The sequence below is a fragment of the Myxine glutinosa genome, chromosome 7 (assembly GCF_964187855.1).
Source record: "Myxine glutinosa chromosome 7, kmMyxGlut1.1, whole genome shotgun sequence".
Lineage (NCBI taxonomy): Eukaryota > Metazoa > Chordata > Myxini > Myxiniformes > Myxinidae > Myxine > Myxine glutinosa.
In genome coordinates, this window is record NC_136267.1 from 22,588,358 (window position 1) to 22,606,104 (window position 17,747).

At 42.4% G+C, this 17,747-nt stretch overlaps 2 protein-coding genes across 4 annotated transcripts in view; one reads left to right on the forward strand and one right to left on the reverse strand.

Moving 5' to 3' along the window:
- The window catches only part of SPAG6 (sperm associated antigen 6), a gene marked incomplete in the record, with an annotated part of 163,176 nt that extends 156,482 nt beyond the window's left edge, over positions 1-6,694 (forward strand). For both annotated transcript variants that reach the window (XM_078781365.1, XM_078781366.1), the window contains 2 exon segments: positions 2,243-2,388; positions 6,050-6,694. In XM_078781365.1, coding sequence (XP_078637491.1) covers positions 2,243-2,388; positions 6,050-6,116 — 213 coding nt within the window.
- Positions 6,695-8,905: 2,211 nt separating this feature from the next.
- Positions 8,906-17,747, reverse strand: part of LOC137431051 (phosphatidylinositol 5-phosphate 4-kinase type-2 beta) — a 193,953-nt gene continuing 185,111 nt past the window's right edge. The window contains exons 8-10 of one of the 2 annotated variants that reach the window (XM_068121931.2): positions 16,037-16,352; positions 14,853-14,956; positions 8,906-9,156 (exon numbers count right to left, since the gene is read on the reverse strand). In XM_068121931.2, the coding sequence (XP_067978032.2) occupies positions 9,076-9,156; positions 14,853-14,956; positions 16,037-16,352 (501 nt within the window). In that variant the 3' untranslated portion in view covers positions 8,906-9,075. The remainder of the gene's footprint in view (positions 9,157-14,852; positions 14,957-16,036; positions 16,353-17,747) is intronic. The other variant, XM_068121930.2, reaches the window with a different exon arrangement.

Here is a 17,747-nt window from a genome sequence, read left to right on the forward strand (position 1 = left end):
CATTAGTCATTATACATATTTGCACCAAGTTTGACTAAGTTCCCTTCAGCCGTTCTCAAGTTACCGCGGTAACAAAAACCTATCACGGACGGACAGCTGGATGGACAACCTGAAAACATAATGGCTCCGGCGACTTCGTCGGTGGAGGCATAAAAAAGATATATAAAGTACCGCTGAAACTGAAAGGAAGAATTTACAACACAGTCATGAGACCCGCATTTTTATATAGTACGGAAATGTTGGGCAACATCAATGAAAGAGGAACAGAAACTGAATGTAAATTCGATGCGGATGCCGAGATGGATGTGTGGAGTGACAAGAAAGGACAAGATGAGGAACCAGTCGATCAGGGGGTCAATGATTTGACTTGAGGTCACCTGTGGGCAAGGTGTAGTACCTGTCAGCCCCCCTTACCAGGATAACAGTCCGCAGACATGCAGTTTAAATGGCAGATGGCTCTGCACATCTGGTGGATGAGAGTCCAGTCGACTCCAACAGCACGGGCAGAAGAGGGTGAATTCCCCAATGGCCACAGAGGGACGGAGGGGAGTGGCGACCCCTGTCGACACCACAAACTTACCCGTGTGTACCAGCCATAGAAAGGCAATGTGATGGCACCACCATCATAACCCGAGGAGACTCAAGTCAAGTCAGTGATAGCATTGAAGAAAGCAGCTGAGATGAGATAAACTTGGTTTGGTCATCTGATGAGAGTGAGAGAGCATATGCAGTGAGGCGAGTGATGGAGATGGAACTGCCAGAAAGAAAGAGAAGAGGAAGGCCTAAGATCAGAAGGAAAGATGCGGTGGCGAGAGATTTAGAAGAAGAATAGGTGACCGATGGGAGGAAAAGGAGAAGGGTGATCAACCAGCATTGTGGTGACCCCAAGTAACACGGGAGAAGCTGAAAGAAAAAGAAGACAGCAATAAAATAGAAAATAATGAAGACTAAATGACTAAATTAAGAAGAAGAAGACTAAATGAATGAAAAGTGGTCGTTGATCCCACGGGGAGCCAACGTGCCGATCCCGTAGATGAGGCTGTGTGCTCTTTGTGCTTGTGACTGTCCATGGGGCTGAAATGGGGAACGATACCGGAGACTGCCATGTACGGGAGGATTGAAGTGTCGTGCAACCGGCTTGGAGAGGTCTGTGCAGCTAGTTCACAGATCAAGGTGTTCACACAAGCAATCACAGTCTTCGTCTGGTTTAGCCGATGTAGATAGTCTTGCAGAGAGTGCACCCAATTCCATAGAAAACATTCATGGAAGTGCAGTTGAAGTGGTCCCTGAGTTTGATACCGCTTTTGGATCCTGCGAGCGAAATGGTCATCTCGATGATAGGGCAGGTGCTATAGCGACTCTTCTGAACACTTGAACGTTCCACGTGGGAGGCCAGAGGTCCTTCAAACAGGGAATATCGCAAATTTCTGTCCCACCTGAAGGAGATGAGAGGCAGTTGTGGTAAAATTGAGGCCGTTCCTAGATCATTCTGTTTGGAGTTCCTTCATAGATGTCTACTAGATGATGTTCTTGACTCGAGGGTTGGTGGGATGGTGGTAGATCGATGCGAACACGATGTTTTCCTCAGAAGGTTAGAAAGGACCTTTCCCCTCTAACCTCCCAGCAGGAATGTTCAGGTGTTCACAGAGTTACTGCAATACCTGCCATTTCCTCAAGAAAAACACTTTGCCCTCACCACCGAAAAGTAGTATTAAAATCAGAGCGTTTTGGCTACACTTCCGTGAGTATGATCCACCCATCAATTCTTTCTTTTTTCTTTTTTTTCTTTCTCTGTCTCTCTTTCTCTCTTTCTTTCTCTCTCTCTCTCTCTCTCTTTCTCTTTCTCTTTCTCTTTCTCTTTCTCTTTCTCTTTCTCTTTCTCTTTCTCTTTCTCTTTCTCTCTCTCTCTCTCTCTCTCTCTCTCTCTCTCTCTCTCTCTCTCTCTCTCTCTCTCTCATTTTTGTTTTGGGTTAAACTCCTAGAGGAAGTCCTGCATGTCCCTGCAATAACACAAAATAGAACTATTGCATTATACATACATTAACTCTTGGTGACAGTAACACAATGATGTCTCCAACCAACAGGCTCAATCGATTGTGGTATCCAAAACCATTTGGAATTGATCGCTCTTCCTTTATGTCATTCCTGCAAAACAGCACGGTCCCGTCAAGTGTCTTTCCTCACCGTAAAGCAAACTATTGCTCCAGTCCCGTCACAGGCATCATGCACGTGTCGTTACCAGGTGTTACCCCACGACAGCACCGCACGATGCACATTTGTGAAAAGCGGAGCATTGCAGAAAATGCAGGAGATCACAGTTGCACCGGGATCAGAACTTCTGGAGCACATAAACATGATCAAGAGCTGCTTTCCTGAGGAGGTGGTAAGGTGAGATCTAGCAGTGTTTGGCTTTTGCCTTGCTATATTACAGGTGACCAATAATGCATTAATGCATTTCGAAACGTCACCACCCTGGGGAAATTGACCCTGGTTGCTGGAATGACTCAGACACAAAGAAAAACTTGGACACAGGAGGAAGTCATTCGCCCCTTTGTGTCTGTACCATATCCACACGCCAGTATTCTGATCTACTATAGTAGGAATATTTATACAGCCAACTTGAAAAGGAAATGTGGTCAGCATGCTCTTTTTTGGAAGATACTGTACTGTAGGGTCTTTAACATCCACAACTTAAATGCAGATGATGTACTCCAAGATGCAGCATCGGCTGCTGTCACTGCACCTGAAGCACTTTGCATTCCAGTTCATTTTGGTGCTAAGCTCAAATTCGACATCTTTGAGAGCAAGCAACTTATCCTGCTACTCCAAATATTAAAGTTTATGAACTTTCGTCGAATTCAAGCATTAATTTTTAATCACCCGATAGTCAGGGCCCTTAGGGATATTTTGGTTCAAATTCTTCCAAAAGCATCAAATTTGGCGCAGATTTTGCCCATGCCATACTCTTTCGATTTTTGACGGGCGCCAAGGGCGGTATAATCCGGGGACCATACCGGTCCATCCCGCCATGTCACCTGACCTATGACGTCATAATTAGGATATGCATCCAATCACATGGCGTACTATAAGTGGTCAAAGTTCAAAATGAATCGATCGTAAAATGAAGGCAGGGATCCATTTTTAAGGTTTTCATAAAATCCAATATGGCCGCCAGGTCACATGACCTATGATGTCATATTTATGACATGTATACAAATCATGTGTACATGAACCCGGATCATGATCGCACAAAAATTAAACACAAGGATATGGCATACAGTTCATAAAACATCAAAATCTGTACCTTTGTAATTAGACAAATACTCCCCTCTGGGCTGGTGCTCCTGCCTCACACCTAGCTCGTCTTCACGCTGTTGAAACCAAAGCATTCAGAATCATTGGAATCTCCCGCGATGAAGCTAACTCCAAGGGCCTCTCACTCACTCACCGCAGGCAGGTTGGTGGTCTTTCCATCTTCTACCGACTCCTCTCTGGCCTTGCCCCCCCAGCTCTCTCTGGGCTCTGTCCCGCAAATATTCCTACAGGTCGCACAAGATCTGCCTGCAACCCTCTTATGGTCAAACTGCCAAAATCAAGACTCTCTGCTCACCTTCACTCCTTCATTCCTCTCTTCTCCCGCCTCTGGAACAAACTCCCTCACTCTCGTCAATCCCACTCCACCCTCCAGGTCTTTAAAACTGCTGTTCACCACCATCTCTTATCTTCCCCCATCCAAAAGCTTGATCTTTTCTACCCCCGCTAATTTCACCCCAATTCCACTTTTTTGAAATACCAACTTCTGTCCTGGAAGTCCTTGGTGTCCTTGTGTTTTATACTTCTCCCTCCACCCCCCACGCCTCCTCCCCCCAAGCCCTCTCCCTTCCACACATCTCCCTGCTCTCAAATGTTGTGTTTGTGTGCTTCCCCTTCTCTCCCCATCTTGTTTTCCGCTCCCTCTTTTTGTGTGTTTTGTTTGTCTGGTTGATTTGTTTGTGAAGTAAATGTTAGCTCTTTCACGAGCCTCGATTCAGTATACAAAAAAAAGAAGAAAAAAAGAAAAAGAAAAAAAAAAGACTGCTGAACTGCATATGCCTGAAAATTAGGAAATAGACATGTAAATATTTCCTCTAATTGTCAAAAATAAGGTCAGAGTTCGATTGCCCAACCCAGAAACATAAAATGGTGAACCTCGCGTAAATCTTGACAAAAAACTCAAAAACCGACATGTTTGACTCAAAAATGACCTTTAAGATGACCTTGAGGGTTGACCTTGACCTCGAATCATCAAAATAACATCATAATTGGATTCCTCGACCTCGAAAACCCCTGAAAAGTGGTATCATACATGATTCCAATCCTTTTGGTTATTTAACTGATTTTCCTCTAATCCGGGTGGCGGCCATTTAGTATTTCGCCAATATGGGGCCCCCGGGGGGGGGGGGGGGCGCCGGTCTTGGCGCCCGTCAAAAATCGAAAGAGTATGGCATGGGCAACATCTGGGCCAAATTTGGTGCTTTTGGAAGAATTTGAACCAAACGGCCCCAAAATATCCCTAAGGGCCCTGACTAATACTCAAGAAAGCCAATAAAGTGCGCCATTTAGACCTTCGACTTTAATAGCATCACTGAAAGCTAAACGATGTTTCGGAAATTTAGCGGAAAGGCGACACTTGATTGCTGAATCGATGTCATACAGAAAATGCCTTTTTTTCTTTTCTTTTTTTGTATACAAGATCGAGGCTCGTGTAAGAGCTAACATTAATCACAAAAAGATAAACTGACACATAAAACATAAGATAAAGGGAGCGGGCGAACAAGACGGAGAGAGAGAGAGGGAAGAAGGTAAGTGGGTGGGAGAGGTATAAAACATATGGACACTGCTAGGACTTCCAGAAAAGAAGTCGGAATTTCAAAAAAGTGGATCTGGGGTGAATTAACCAGGGTAGAAAAGATCAAGGTTTTGGATGGGGGAAGATAAGAGATGGTGGTGAACAGCTGTTTTAAAGACATGAAGGGAGGAGTGGGATTGAAGGGAGTGGGGGAGTTTGTTCCAGAAGTGGAAGAAAAGAGGAATGAAAGAGTGAAGGTGAAGAGAGAGTCTTGATTTTGGCAGTTTAACCATAAGAGGGTTGCTGGCAGATCTTGTGTGACTTGTAGGAATATTTGGGGGACAGAGCACAGACAGAGCTGGGGGAGCTTGGCCGGAGAGGAGTCGGTAGAAGACAGAAAGACCACCAACCTGCCTGCGGTGAGTGAGTGAAAGGCCCTCGGAGTTAGATTAATCGCGGGAGATTCCAATGATTCTGAAAGCTTTGGTTTCAACAGCGTGAAATCGGTGTTGAAAAACGGTGAAATTTAGTTGAATCGGTGTGTAAACCAGCCAATGGTGCAAAATACCAGACAGAGATAGCAAAGAAATTAAACATTGTACTTCTTCGTGAAGGAGGGGTGGGCTGGAAGGATGGCCTGGAGGTATGCACACTCCCCTCAAAGATATCTAGCCTGGGTTTAAATCCAGACCAAGCTATAAACTGTCATCTCAGATGAACGTCAAATTAGTTGGTGGACGTTAAAGATCCCATGGTATCCTTCGCGAAGAGGAGACGAGCTTTCACCAGCACCCGAAAAAAATTCCAAATACCTGCTGTAACAGCCGTGCCCTCAATGATGCTGCCCCGCAGCCTTGTGCTGCGTACAAAAGAAGAAGATTAAGGAGGGGTTTAAACTTCTTTGCAGACTTGCGACACTGTTGATTATGTCTGATGATGAATAACTGCAAACACCTTGTGAGTGGTTAACATCAAGTCGTGAGAGTGTGGATGGCGAAGATGTGAACAACCTTTTCAATAGCACCCACCGATGTCATGGAGGACGGTCTCATACGAGCGAGAGATCTTGGTGAAGAACTGACCATCGGTATCGGAAGTGAGGAAACGATAACCCGTTAGCATAGAGGTTTCCTTACACTGTGCAAGAATTATCCGTTATCAGTCCATATCAGGTAATAAATAATATCAGCCAATAAAAAAGTTTCCCTTTCTCCTCCACAGATTCTACTCTCCTGGGTACTCGGAGGTCTTGCTGGAGAGGATGGAGAAATTCAATCCCATGCTTTGATCGGCCGAACATCATTCAACTACTAGTCTGACATTTCTAACAAGGAAGTAATTATTGCCCCTTCAACTCTTCTTCCGTCACCCGTCTTGTTTCAAACTGGTCTTCGTGCTCTTTGCTTACAAAACCGTCTGAAACTTCCTGTAGCGCATCCACCAGGTGCTTTGATTAAAGCAGACGCCACAGACAAAAGGTAGAACGGTTGGGGAGAGGGGAAAGGGGGGGAGACCGTGGCTTTATTTAGCGAAGTCTAAAATAAAATATACAATGCACAGCGGCATGAACTGAACAGGATGTGGTGCACAAAAAGGAAGATTAAACATCGACAGAAATGCAATTGATTCTCTCAAAATGTTTCTTACCTTCACATTAGCAGATGCATCAACCGTTAACTTCGTGCTTTCAGGATTTAAGAGCATTCCAAAAAAAGCTTTTAGTCCAAAACATTACACAATCTCTAAGTGGTAGATATAGCCAATAAAAAAATTGATATCTGCTTGAATTGTTTTATGTCCTGAAAGGGAGAGAATGGTTACTACAAATGAAATAAAATAAATAAATGAAACATTTTGTTAACTCTTTGGCAACGTCTGGCATCATCGACAACAAAAACAATCCATCAACTGTTTAAATGGAGTTTATTTATTCATTCTTCCTCCATAACCAAGATTGTTTTTTTTTATCATGCGACAGGCATTGACATTTGACCTCAACAGACCAATCAGAAACTTGTCCCTGACAATAAGGTGGCATTCCGTCCAATAAAACATGGCAAGCTCAATGCATCCGGGTGCAAAAAGCGAGGAAACGGGCAAAACATATCCGCATCGATCGGCAAAAAAAGACGACGCTCGGTACGAATCGACCGATCAGAAGGGTCGAAAAGGAAAAGACCGGAGAAACGGGACGCTAGTGAAGACACAAACATCAGTAGAGACCGCATACCGGAACACCGGAACAGTTGCACGTTCCAAACGAGACAAAAGAGAAAGAAAAAGAAGAGATTCGACAGGTGGGGTCGTCCGTGAGCTTACCCAGGTGTACCACGCGTCCAAACACCTTTCTAGCCGGGATAATCGGGTCGACCGCACATGGCTTGGAAGCCCGTGACAACCGACAGACGATGTGAATGTGAATGGTCTCCACAACATACAAACACCATCAAGAATCGCAGATACAATATACAATGGGGGAGTGCATTTCATGGTGGAAGCGTGGTACACGGATACCAGCAATGGCTCAAAAGAGATGGCATGTCACAGCAGGCTACACGGTTAATACAAAGGAGGGTGGCAACGATCGCACCTGACGGATAAATATATACTTATGTACAACAACAGTTAGACTTGAAGCAAAAACTAGACAGACCCTTGCAAGGTGCCAGCCATTGCCAAGGTTATGTGCAAAAGGCCAAAGCAATCTAGAACCTACAGTCAAGATGCGGTGGATTCAGCGATTAAAAATGTCTTCATGACGAGTGACGATAAAGCAATTTTTGTTTTAGTGATGACCTGTAAAAAATAAAATAAAATAGAAAGTCATAGATAAGCAACATATTGCCAAATGTAAACAATGTCGTGTTGCTGAGCACATTAAGACAAATCGCAACGAACACTGTAAATGGTAAATATGGTAACGTCTAAATAAAAAAGCAATGCCATTGAATAGTAAACAAAACAACAACAACAACAACAACAAAATATTTCCTCATCCTCCCACATTCACTAGTTCTGAAAAACAGGTCATGGACTTCAAACAGAACATCAAGCGAGAGATTTTGGGGGAAACTTGGGGGGGAAGAGAACGGAATTTTTGCGTTTCGTAGCTTGTGCTGAATGAGACTGGTGACAGATTTAAGGGATATATATATATATATATATATATATATATATATATATATATATATATATATATATATATATACATACATATATATATATATACATACATATATACATATATATATATATATTATATATATATATATATATATATTGTATATATATATATATATATATATATATATACATATATATATATATATATATATATATATATATACATATATATATATATATACATATACATATATATATACATATACACATATATATATATATATATATACGTATATATATATATATACGTATATATATATATATACGTATATATATATATATACGTATATATATATATATATACGTATATATATATATATACGTATATATATATATATACGTATATATATATATATATACGTATATATATATATATATACGTATATATATATATATACGTATATATATATATATATATATATATATATATATATATATATATATATATATATATATATACAGTATATATATATATATATATACATACAGATAGTGCAAGCCCGGCATGAACGTAGACTATGACAGTGGCTCATGTTGCAGCATGGTTCACCTCAAATTAACCTGCGGCTGCATCTTCGAATTTGCCCCCAAAAAACCCAATTCCTCGCCCATGCCGCTTAGGGCCTGGCATCGCAAAAGGAAGCAATTTGTACAGGAGTGATTTCAAATATTTGGCAAAAAACGTTTTCATATTCTGATAAATTTTGAATATCATAAGTACAATTTAAATGTTTATACACGATAGAAACTTGTTCATTTAGTTCGGAACATGTGAAAAAAACAAAAACAACTTGCATCTTTTCATCCTGTCAGCCAATCATAAGCCTTCACCCCCTTTATCTCTTGCTGTAAACCTTGATGCACAATCCCCGGATCCATTTCTGGTTGGACTCACCGTTACATGTCCAACTTCTACAACATTGGATTTTCAGCTTCTTTTCCGACTTGAGCTGTTAATCCGCTTCAGGCCCCACTCAAGTTCTCCCTCACCTCAACCCCTCACCCCTCTCCACCCCCACCTCACCCCGACCAACACCCCCATCCCAATCCCCCCACCCCCGATGTCACGCCATGATGTTGGCAGTGAACTCCAGAAAACGGCGGCTGTACTGCTCTGGGTTCACAGTAGAAATCTCAGCCCCAGCCTGCAAGGCACAAAATGACATCAAGAGCATTGAAGACAATCTCAAAGGCGGTCCCTCTTAATGACATTCTCTAGTAGTCTCACATTAGAGCTATCGGCTGTAAAAAAGTTTTCACAAATGCAAATGAGGAATCCTCCTTAGAAACTACTGTAAACTTTCTTACAAACCACTGCAACCTTCCTCACAAATAAGTACCTTCCTTACAAACATTTAACCCTCCTTACAAACCTCTGTGACACTACCTTTCAAACTAACATTCCTTCTTACAAATATGTAACCCTCCTTACAAACCACTGGGGCACTCCCTTACAAATGAACATTACTTATTAACCACTGTAACCCTCCTTACACACCACTTGAACCTTCCTTACAAACCACCGAAACCTTCCTTACAAACAAGTAACCCTCCTTACAAACCACTGTAACCTGCCTTACAAAGTAACTCTCCTTAAAAACCACTGCAACTCTCCTTAAAAACCACTGCAACTCTCCTTACAAACCACTGGAACCTTCCTTACAAACAAGTAACCCTCCTTACAAACCACTGCAACCTTCCTTACAAACCACTGAAACATTCCTTACAAACAAGTAACCCTCCTTGCAAACCACTGCAACCTTCCTTACAAACCACTGAAACATTCCTTACAAACAAGTAACCGTCCTTACAAACCACTGGAACCTTCCTTACAAACAAGTAACCCTCCTTACAAACCACTGCAACCTTCCTTACAAACCACTGGAACCTTCCTTACAAACAAGTAACCCTCCTTACAAACCATTGCAACCTTCCTTACAAACCACTGAAACATTCCTTAGAAACAAGTAACCCTCCTTACAAACCACTGGAACCTTCCTTACAAACAAGTAACCCTCCTTACAAACCACTGCAACCTTCCTTACAAACCACTGAAACATTCCTTAGAAACAAGTAACCCTCCTTACAAACCACTGTAACCTTCCTCACAAAGTAACCATCCTTACAAACCACTGCAGCCCTCCTTACAAACCACTGCAGCCCTCCTTACAAACCACTGCAGCCCTCCTTACAAACCACTGCAGCCTTCCTTACAAACGTGTACCCTTCCTTACAAACCACAGTAAACTTTGAGACCGTTGCGTAAGCCCGTTTGGCATTCTCATCTGAATACACAGCTTATGATGCTGTGACCTCGGGTTCATACCGAATATACGAGAGGGTTTTTTGAAGACCGAGTCGAGGCTCGTGGAAGAGCTAGTACTGGTACACTGAACGGATCAGGACACAAGAGGACAATAGGAACAGTTGAGAGAGGGGGGAAACACCAACAGCAAAGTTGAAGGCCAACATAGAGGGAGACCTGGACAAGCAATGGGTGTGGGGAGCAATGAGGGGCAGGAGAGGATGCACGGGGTGGACAAGATGGATACAGAATGAAAATCTCAGGTGGGAAAACTTGAAATTTGGAAGGAGGGATTGGGGTGGAGTTAACGAGGGTAGAAAAGATCATGGTTTTGGGTTTACAATATACAAGGGTTCATACTCAATATACGAGGGGATTTACAACATACAAGGGTTCATACTCAATATACAAGAGGGTTTACAATATATGAGGGTTCATACTCAATATACAAGATGGTTTACAATATATGAGGGTTCATACTCAATATACGAGAGGGTTTACAATATACGAGGGTTCATACTCAATATACGAGAGGGTTTACAATATACGAGGGTTCATACTCAATATACGAGAGGGTTTACAATATACGAGAGGGTTTACAATATACGAGGGTTCATACTCAATATACGAGTGGGTTTACAATATACGAGGGTTCATACTCAATATACGAGAGGGTTTACAATATACGAGGGTTCATACTCAATATACAAGAGGGTTTACAATATATGAGGGTTCATACTCAATATACAAGATGGTTTACAATATATGAGGGTTCATACTCAATATACGAGAGGGTTTACAATATACGAGGGTTCATACCCAATATACAAGAGGATTTACACTATAAGAGGGTTCATATTCAAGATACGAGAGGGTTTACAATATATGAGGGTTCATACTCAATATACAAGATGGTTTACAATATATGAGGATTCATACTCAATATACGAGAGGGTTTACAATATACAAGGGTTCATACTCAATATACGAAAGGGTTTACAATATATGAGGGTTCATACTCAATATATGAGAGGGTTTACAATATATGAGGGTTCATACTCAATATACGAGAGGGTTTACAATATACAAGGGTTCATACTCAATATACAAGAGGGTTTACAATATACAAGAGGGTTTACACGATAAGAGGGTTCATACTCAATATACGAGAGGGTTTACAATATACGAGGGTTCATACTCAATATATGAGAGGGTTTGCAATATACAAGGGTTCATACTCAATATACGAGTGTTTACAATATACAAGGGTTTACACGATAAGAGGGTTCATACTCAATATACGAGAGGGTTTACAATATACAAGAGGGTTTACACTATAAGAGGGTTCATGCTCAATATATGAGAGGGTTTACAATATACAAGCGTTCATACTCAATATACGAGAGGGTTTACAATAAACAAGGGTTCATACTCAATATACAAGAGGGTTTACAATATACAAGGGTTCATACTCAATATACGAGAGGGTTTACAATATACAAGGGTTCATACCCAATATACGAGAGGGTTTACAATATACAAGGGTTTACACGATAAGAGGGTTCATACTCAATATACGAGAGGGTTTACAATATACGAGGGTTCATACCTAATATACAAGAGGATTTACACGATAAGAGGGTTCATATTCAAGATACGAGAGGGTTTACAATATATGAGGGTTCATACTCAATATAGGAGAGGGTTTCCAATATAGGAGCGTTCATACTCATACTAAGGAGATAGTTGTGGGAGATATGTTGAAGGCAGCAGGAAGTTGGGGTGTGAAGAGAATGACAGAGATCTGTAATCTGGTGGTGAAAGAAGGCCGCATTCCAGTGGTTTGGGAACTGAGTACCCTCGTCCTTCTACACAAGGGGAAAGGTGACCCTCTGGAGTGTGGCTCATACCGAGCGATAAAGTTATTGGAGCATGGAATGAAGGTATTGGAAAGGGTGTTGGAGAGGAGGATAAGGAAGAAGGTGAAGATCGACGAAATGCAGTTTGGATTTATGCCAGGAAGAGGAACGACAGACGCGCTCTTTATTGTGAGGCAGTTGCAGGAGAAGTACATGGAGAGGAGGAAGAAGTTGTTTCTTGGGTTTGTTGATCTGGAGAAAGCATTCAATAGGGTTGCACGTGAAGTATTGACATGGGCATTGAGGGAGTTAGGAGTGGAAGAATTGTTGATCAGAGTAGTGATGGCAATGTACAAAAGAGCGCGCACAGCTGTAAGGACGAAGGACGGGGACAGTGGTGAGTTTGAGGTGAAGGTGGGAGTGCATCAGGGGTCGGTACTAAGTCCACTACTATTTGTAGCTGTGATGGAGGTGCTGGCTCAGAATGTAAAGGAGGGTTTACCGTGGGAGTTGTTGTATGCAGATGATCTGGTGTTGATTGCGGAAAGTATGGATGGACTGAAGGAGAAGATGAACAAGTGGAAGGAATGTATGGAGACAAAAGGTCTGAAGGTGAATATCGGAAAGACTAAGGTGATGGCAAGTGGTAAAGCATGTGGTGAGGTGGAAAGAACTGGGAAGTGGCCATCTGCTGTGTGCAGGAAGGGTGTCGGAGTGAACTCCATTCAATGTACAATGTGCGCTGAGTGGGTTCATCAAAAATGTAGTGGTCTGAGAGGGTCATTAACCAGTGTGGCAGCTATATTCAAGTGTACGGTGTGAACAGAGGGAGCTGCAGATGGAGGAAAGGTTGAGTTGGATCTTGGAGACGGCGTGAAGCTGGAAGGTGTGAAAACGTTTTGCTACCTCGGAGACGTGCTGAATGGAGAAGGTAGATCAGACTCGGCAACGGTTGCTGGAGTGAGATGTGCATGGAAGAAGTTTCGGGAACTGAGTGGCATGCTGATGAGGAGGGGAGTGTCGTTGAAGCTGAAGGGAAAGGTGTATGCTGCATGTGTGAGAAGTGTTATGATTTATGGGAGTGAGACATGGGTAATGAACGTAGAGCAGCAACGAAGGCTGGAAAGGGTGGAAATGCGAATGGTTCGGTGGATGTGCGGAGTATCGTTGAGAGAGAGGAAGACAAATGATGAATTGCGAAAGATGATGGGAATAGAGCCTGTGATTGATGCTGTGAAGAGGAACAGGTTGAGATGGTTTGGTCATGTGTTGAGGAAGGATGAAAGTGACTGGTTGAGAAGTGATGGAAATGAATGTAGAAGGAAGTAGAGGACGGGGAAGACCAAGAAAGACTTGGCTAAAGATGGTGGAAGAAGAAATGCGGGCAAGGGGGTTAACAAGGAGAGATGCAGAAAATAGGGCAAAATGGAGAAGATTGTCATGGGGACCGCAAGGCTAACCCCCGCTCTAGCAGGGAAAATGGCCTTAAAATGCATGTTGTGTGTACTCATACTGTTTTTTTTGTTTGTTTGTTTTTATACTCGTGCTAAGTTGATTTGTCTACCCTCCACTCTCAATTTGTGTAAGAAGATAATATCTCCTAATGTCCTTGAGCTACATGTTGTACATGTACTAACTTGCTCCTCCATTAGCCTTAGAGAGCAGGGGGAAGGTGTGGGGAAATAGTACCGCGTTTGTAATCATCACACGATGTGACAAAATTCAGACACCGCCACATCGTTAACACAAAAGTGCATGTCCATGTTAACTCATCAAACGTAAAAAGGGGTTTGCAAGAGCAATGTCGTTGATTACAAGAACAAGAAGATAATTCGTGGAACACTTTACTCCACGAGCAGTGTTCAAGTATATAATTCAATTGAAATAAAATAATCATTTTAAAGGTCGTATTAACAAAAACCAGAAGTTTAGCACCGTTGATGCAGCGCCTTGTACACCACGTTATATACCATAACCCAAGTACTGTAAAATTTGAGGTTTTTGGAAGCAATAAGAAGGCGATTTGTGTTATAGTCAGTGGTTCAACTAGATACTGTACTGTTATTAAATTGAAATAAAATAATGATTGTAAAAGTCGTAAAAATAAATTAATTCCAGAAGTTTACAGCCATTGACACAGTAGCCATTACATCGCCCTGTTTAACACGTTACATCAGTTCTTCATGCCTATTGTTTGTGTCCTTTATGACGTCCTTATAAACAGTAAGTTTCCCATTTGGATTGATTTTGGAGTGATCATCTCTGTGCATGCGCGATCGGGACGAAGTCAGAGGCAAAGTACTCCTTTAAAAAAAAACGTTTTTTTTTTAAAAAAAAACAAAAAGGAGCATGCTGCTTCCTCAAACGATTCTCAACTATTAACGGATATAGAGTAAGGAGTAATCCCGTCTGTTGGCATCCGTTGAAAGGAGGAACTTTCTCCTTCATTTCCCTGATAAGTGCGGAGAGAAAAGCACCCAGGGAAGTTACGTCGCTCCCCCCAAGCTCAGTCTCTATGTTTGTCTGAAGTGAAGTCAGGTGCATGTGTGCGTGTGCGTGCGTAATTTGTATCACAGCTCCTCCACAATCCTTAGTTTATGTCAAAAAAAAAAAAAAAAAAAAAAAAAAAAAAACCTCCAACAAGTAAGGACCGTTTCAACGTCGGCAATAAACTCACGCCATGTTTCACAGTCTTGGCGGCGTGCGCAGCCTTCTTTTTCGTATCATATGGAGTCAAGATGTCGATGATGGCCACAAAGTAAACCTCCTTTCGAGGAGCACCTGCATGGAGCACACGGTTACATCGCCTTAAAACTCTGTTGAAAATGATTATTCAGTTGAAATAGTCCCAGCAATCAATATTTTGTTTGCCTCTCATTCATTGTGTTCCTTATCCGATTCCAAGATGGCCGCTCTCTGATCAACTTCACGCAACTCTCGAAAACGCATCCTTATTTCAGCCAATTATGCTCTTCCTTCCAGCACTTAATATGCCAACTGAATGAATGAATGATCGTTTTAAGGCCATTTTCCCCTGCTAGAGCGGGGGTTAGCCTTGCGGGCCCCATGACAATCATGGTTCCCTGTTTGAGGCAATGTTTTTATGGCCGGATGCCCTTCCTGACACCAACCCTTAGTCACCTCTTATGATGCGCAGGGATACGGTGTACCTATTCTAAACCGGGGTACACACCGGGATCATTCATTCCAGCAAGCTGGTACTCAATTTGCGGACCTCGGAAGGATGACAGGCTGAGTCAACCCCCCTGGTGTTAATTTAGCGATCGACCGAGATTCGAACCCAGGATCCTAGGATCCCAAGCCGGCACCTTAACCGCTAAGCCAACACCTGGCTTACTTAATACTTAATATGCCAACTGTAACGATATATTAATTTTCCTGTCTATCCGTAATCTCTTGATTTTCAGTTCCGCATGCATCTGTAGCCCATTGATCGTGTAAACTACGGGTGATGATTTTTTAAAAAGCCACCCTACCCTGCATGGGGAAAGGCCTACCTGAAGGGATACTGCAGGAGTGATACTGCATAGTGCAGCACATCATCCTTGAGAGAAGACAAAGTCTGCTGTCTCCAACCATGGTTATATTATCATTCAAACAAGCAGAAAGTTGGGCCTGGAATTTGGAAATATCTAATCCACCAGGAGATCAAATATATTATACAAGTTAAACAAGACGGAATGATCAGAATAAATTTGAAAAATCACACGATGATGAAAAACGAATATATTCAGAAGTAAATGATATGGAAGTTTCTTCGGATACCCTTGTAAGGGTTATTGTACTCGAGGTCCGACCAGGCAGTGCATTTAGAAAATATGGCGTTGGAATCCTGTTTACCTTCGTACGACTTCACGGCATACACGTCGACACCCGGCCGGACCTCGCCGGGCCTGCACGGCACCAGGTTGAATAAGGTCTCGGGTGGCGTGCCACATATAGCGAGCTGCGATTCGCTGGTGCCGTTCGATCCTTGCATGCCCTCTTCTCCCTCTTCCTCTTCCTCCTCTTCATCATCATCATCATCATCATCGTCATCCTCATCGTCTTCCTCTTCTTCCCTCTCAAATTCTTCTGCCTCTTCGATCTCAGCACGTTCAACATCATGGATTCCCACGAGTAAGCTGTAGTCCATAATCTTCAGAGTAGCCAAGAACTGCTCACAGACACAAACAATTTTTGTTCTTTTTTGGTTAAAGGAGAGAATAAAGTGAAAAAAAAGACCAGCAATTAAAAGAGGAACAAATAAATGAGTTTCTCCAAATGTTCTGCCTTGAAGCTTAGTCAGGCCCTGTTCAGTGAGTACACGGCTACAGCAAAAGGCCTGATGTACCAGGTAAGCTTACAACATCTTTTGACGCGTCATGCTTCATGCTATGTGTTGGTGGGTGCAACCCCCTCAGTGGCAGAAGGAAATTCACTTCTCACCATTAAACATAATAGTGTAGAGGGGCGTAGGGGAGGGAGAAACCGAAGAAAACAAGATTGCTCAAAGGTAGTGTACACACCTGTGAGCCGTCTTGCCTGGATTAAATTCACGATGTGACTATAAGCTGCCAACCTGGCAGGGCGATGCATCGTTAAATACCGAGAAGTCATCCTTCAGAAGGAGTATTAAAGCCACCGAGTACTGGGGACTAAGCATTGCACGCCTCTACTGTCTTGTTCCTCACTTCTCTCACCTGTGGAACAACCTTCTTGAGGTGTTCTTCCTCAGTTTTCCCCCAGGTCTTCAAGCAAGTGATTCACCGCCATGTCATTCTAGTGCCTACCCACAATCATTTATACTCCACATTAACCCTACCTAACTCGACCCTTTTCCCTTCCTCTCTTTTCTGTTTTTAGCTCATTCCCTTGCTTGTTGTATCAAATTGTGACCCCACTGCCCCCAACATTGCCTCTTTTTCCCCCTCTCACCTCGCTCTTGCACGAGTGTCGATTTTGTATGAGAAAACGAAAGTTTTGAAGTTGCATTGAAAAATGAGGAGATCGAACACTGGAGGAATATTAAAAATACAAGGAAGCAACTTCTACTGAGAAGGGATGACAAAGAATAAAGAAAGAGGTTGAAGTTCAGAGCAAAATTAAAACAGCTTATTTGCTCATTGTTGACGATGAAAACATCTTGTTCCATAGGATTATGACTCGGTGTTCGGATTATGACTCTGTGTCCTGTTGCATACAAATACACAGCTGTGCCAGATATAAAATATCGCCAAGCTTGGCATCTGTTATGCTGTGAACCTTTCAAAAACATCACCCAAAACTAGAACAGAGCAATTAGAGATTGCAGGCCCTTGCCAGGATTTGTTTTGTATTCGGTATTGCATTTTGTTTGGCAAATAAACGAAAGGCCATTAATAGAAAATGAAAACTCTAAAAGATCTAAACAGTGTAATTTAAGGTCAAAAGTCTGGCATTTCACTCAGGATGACTGGCATGGTCTTCAAGCAGCCATCAATCATCTGGACTGGTCTCCCATCTCTCCTGCCTCTGACATCAACTCTTCCTGGGGATTCTTCCAAAGTAAACTGCTCTCTCTCATGCACAG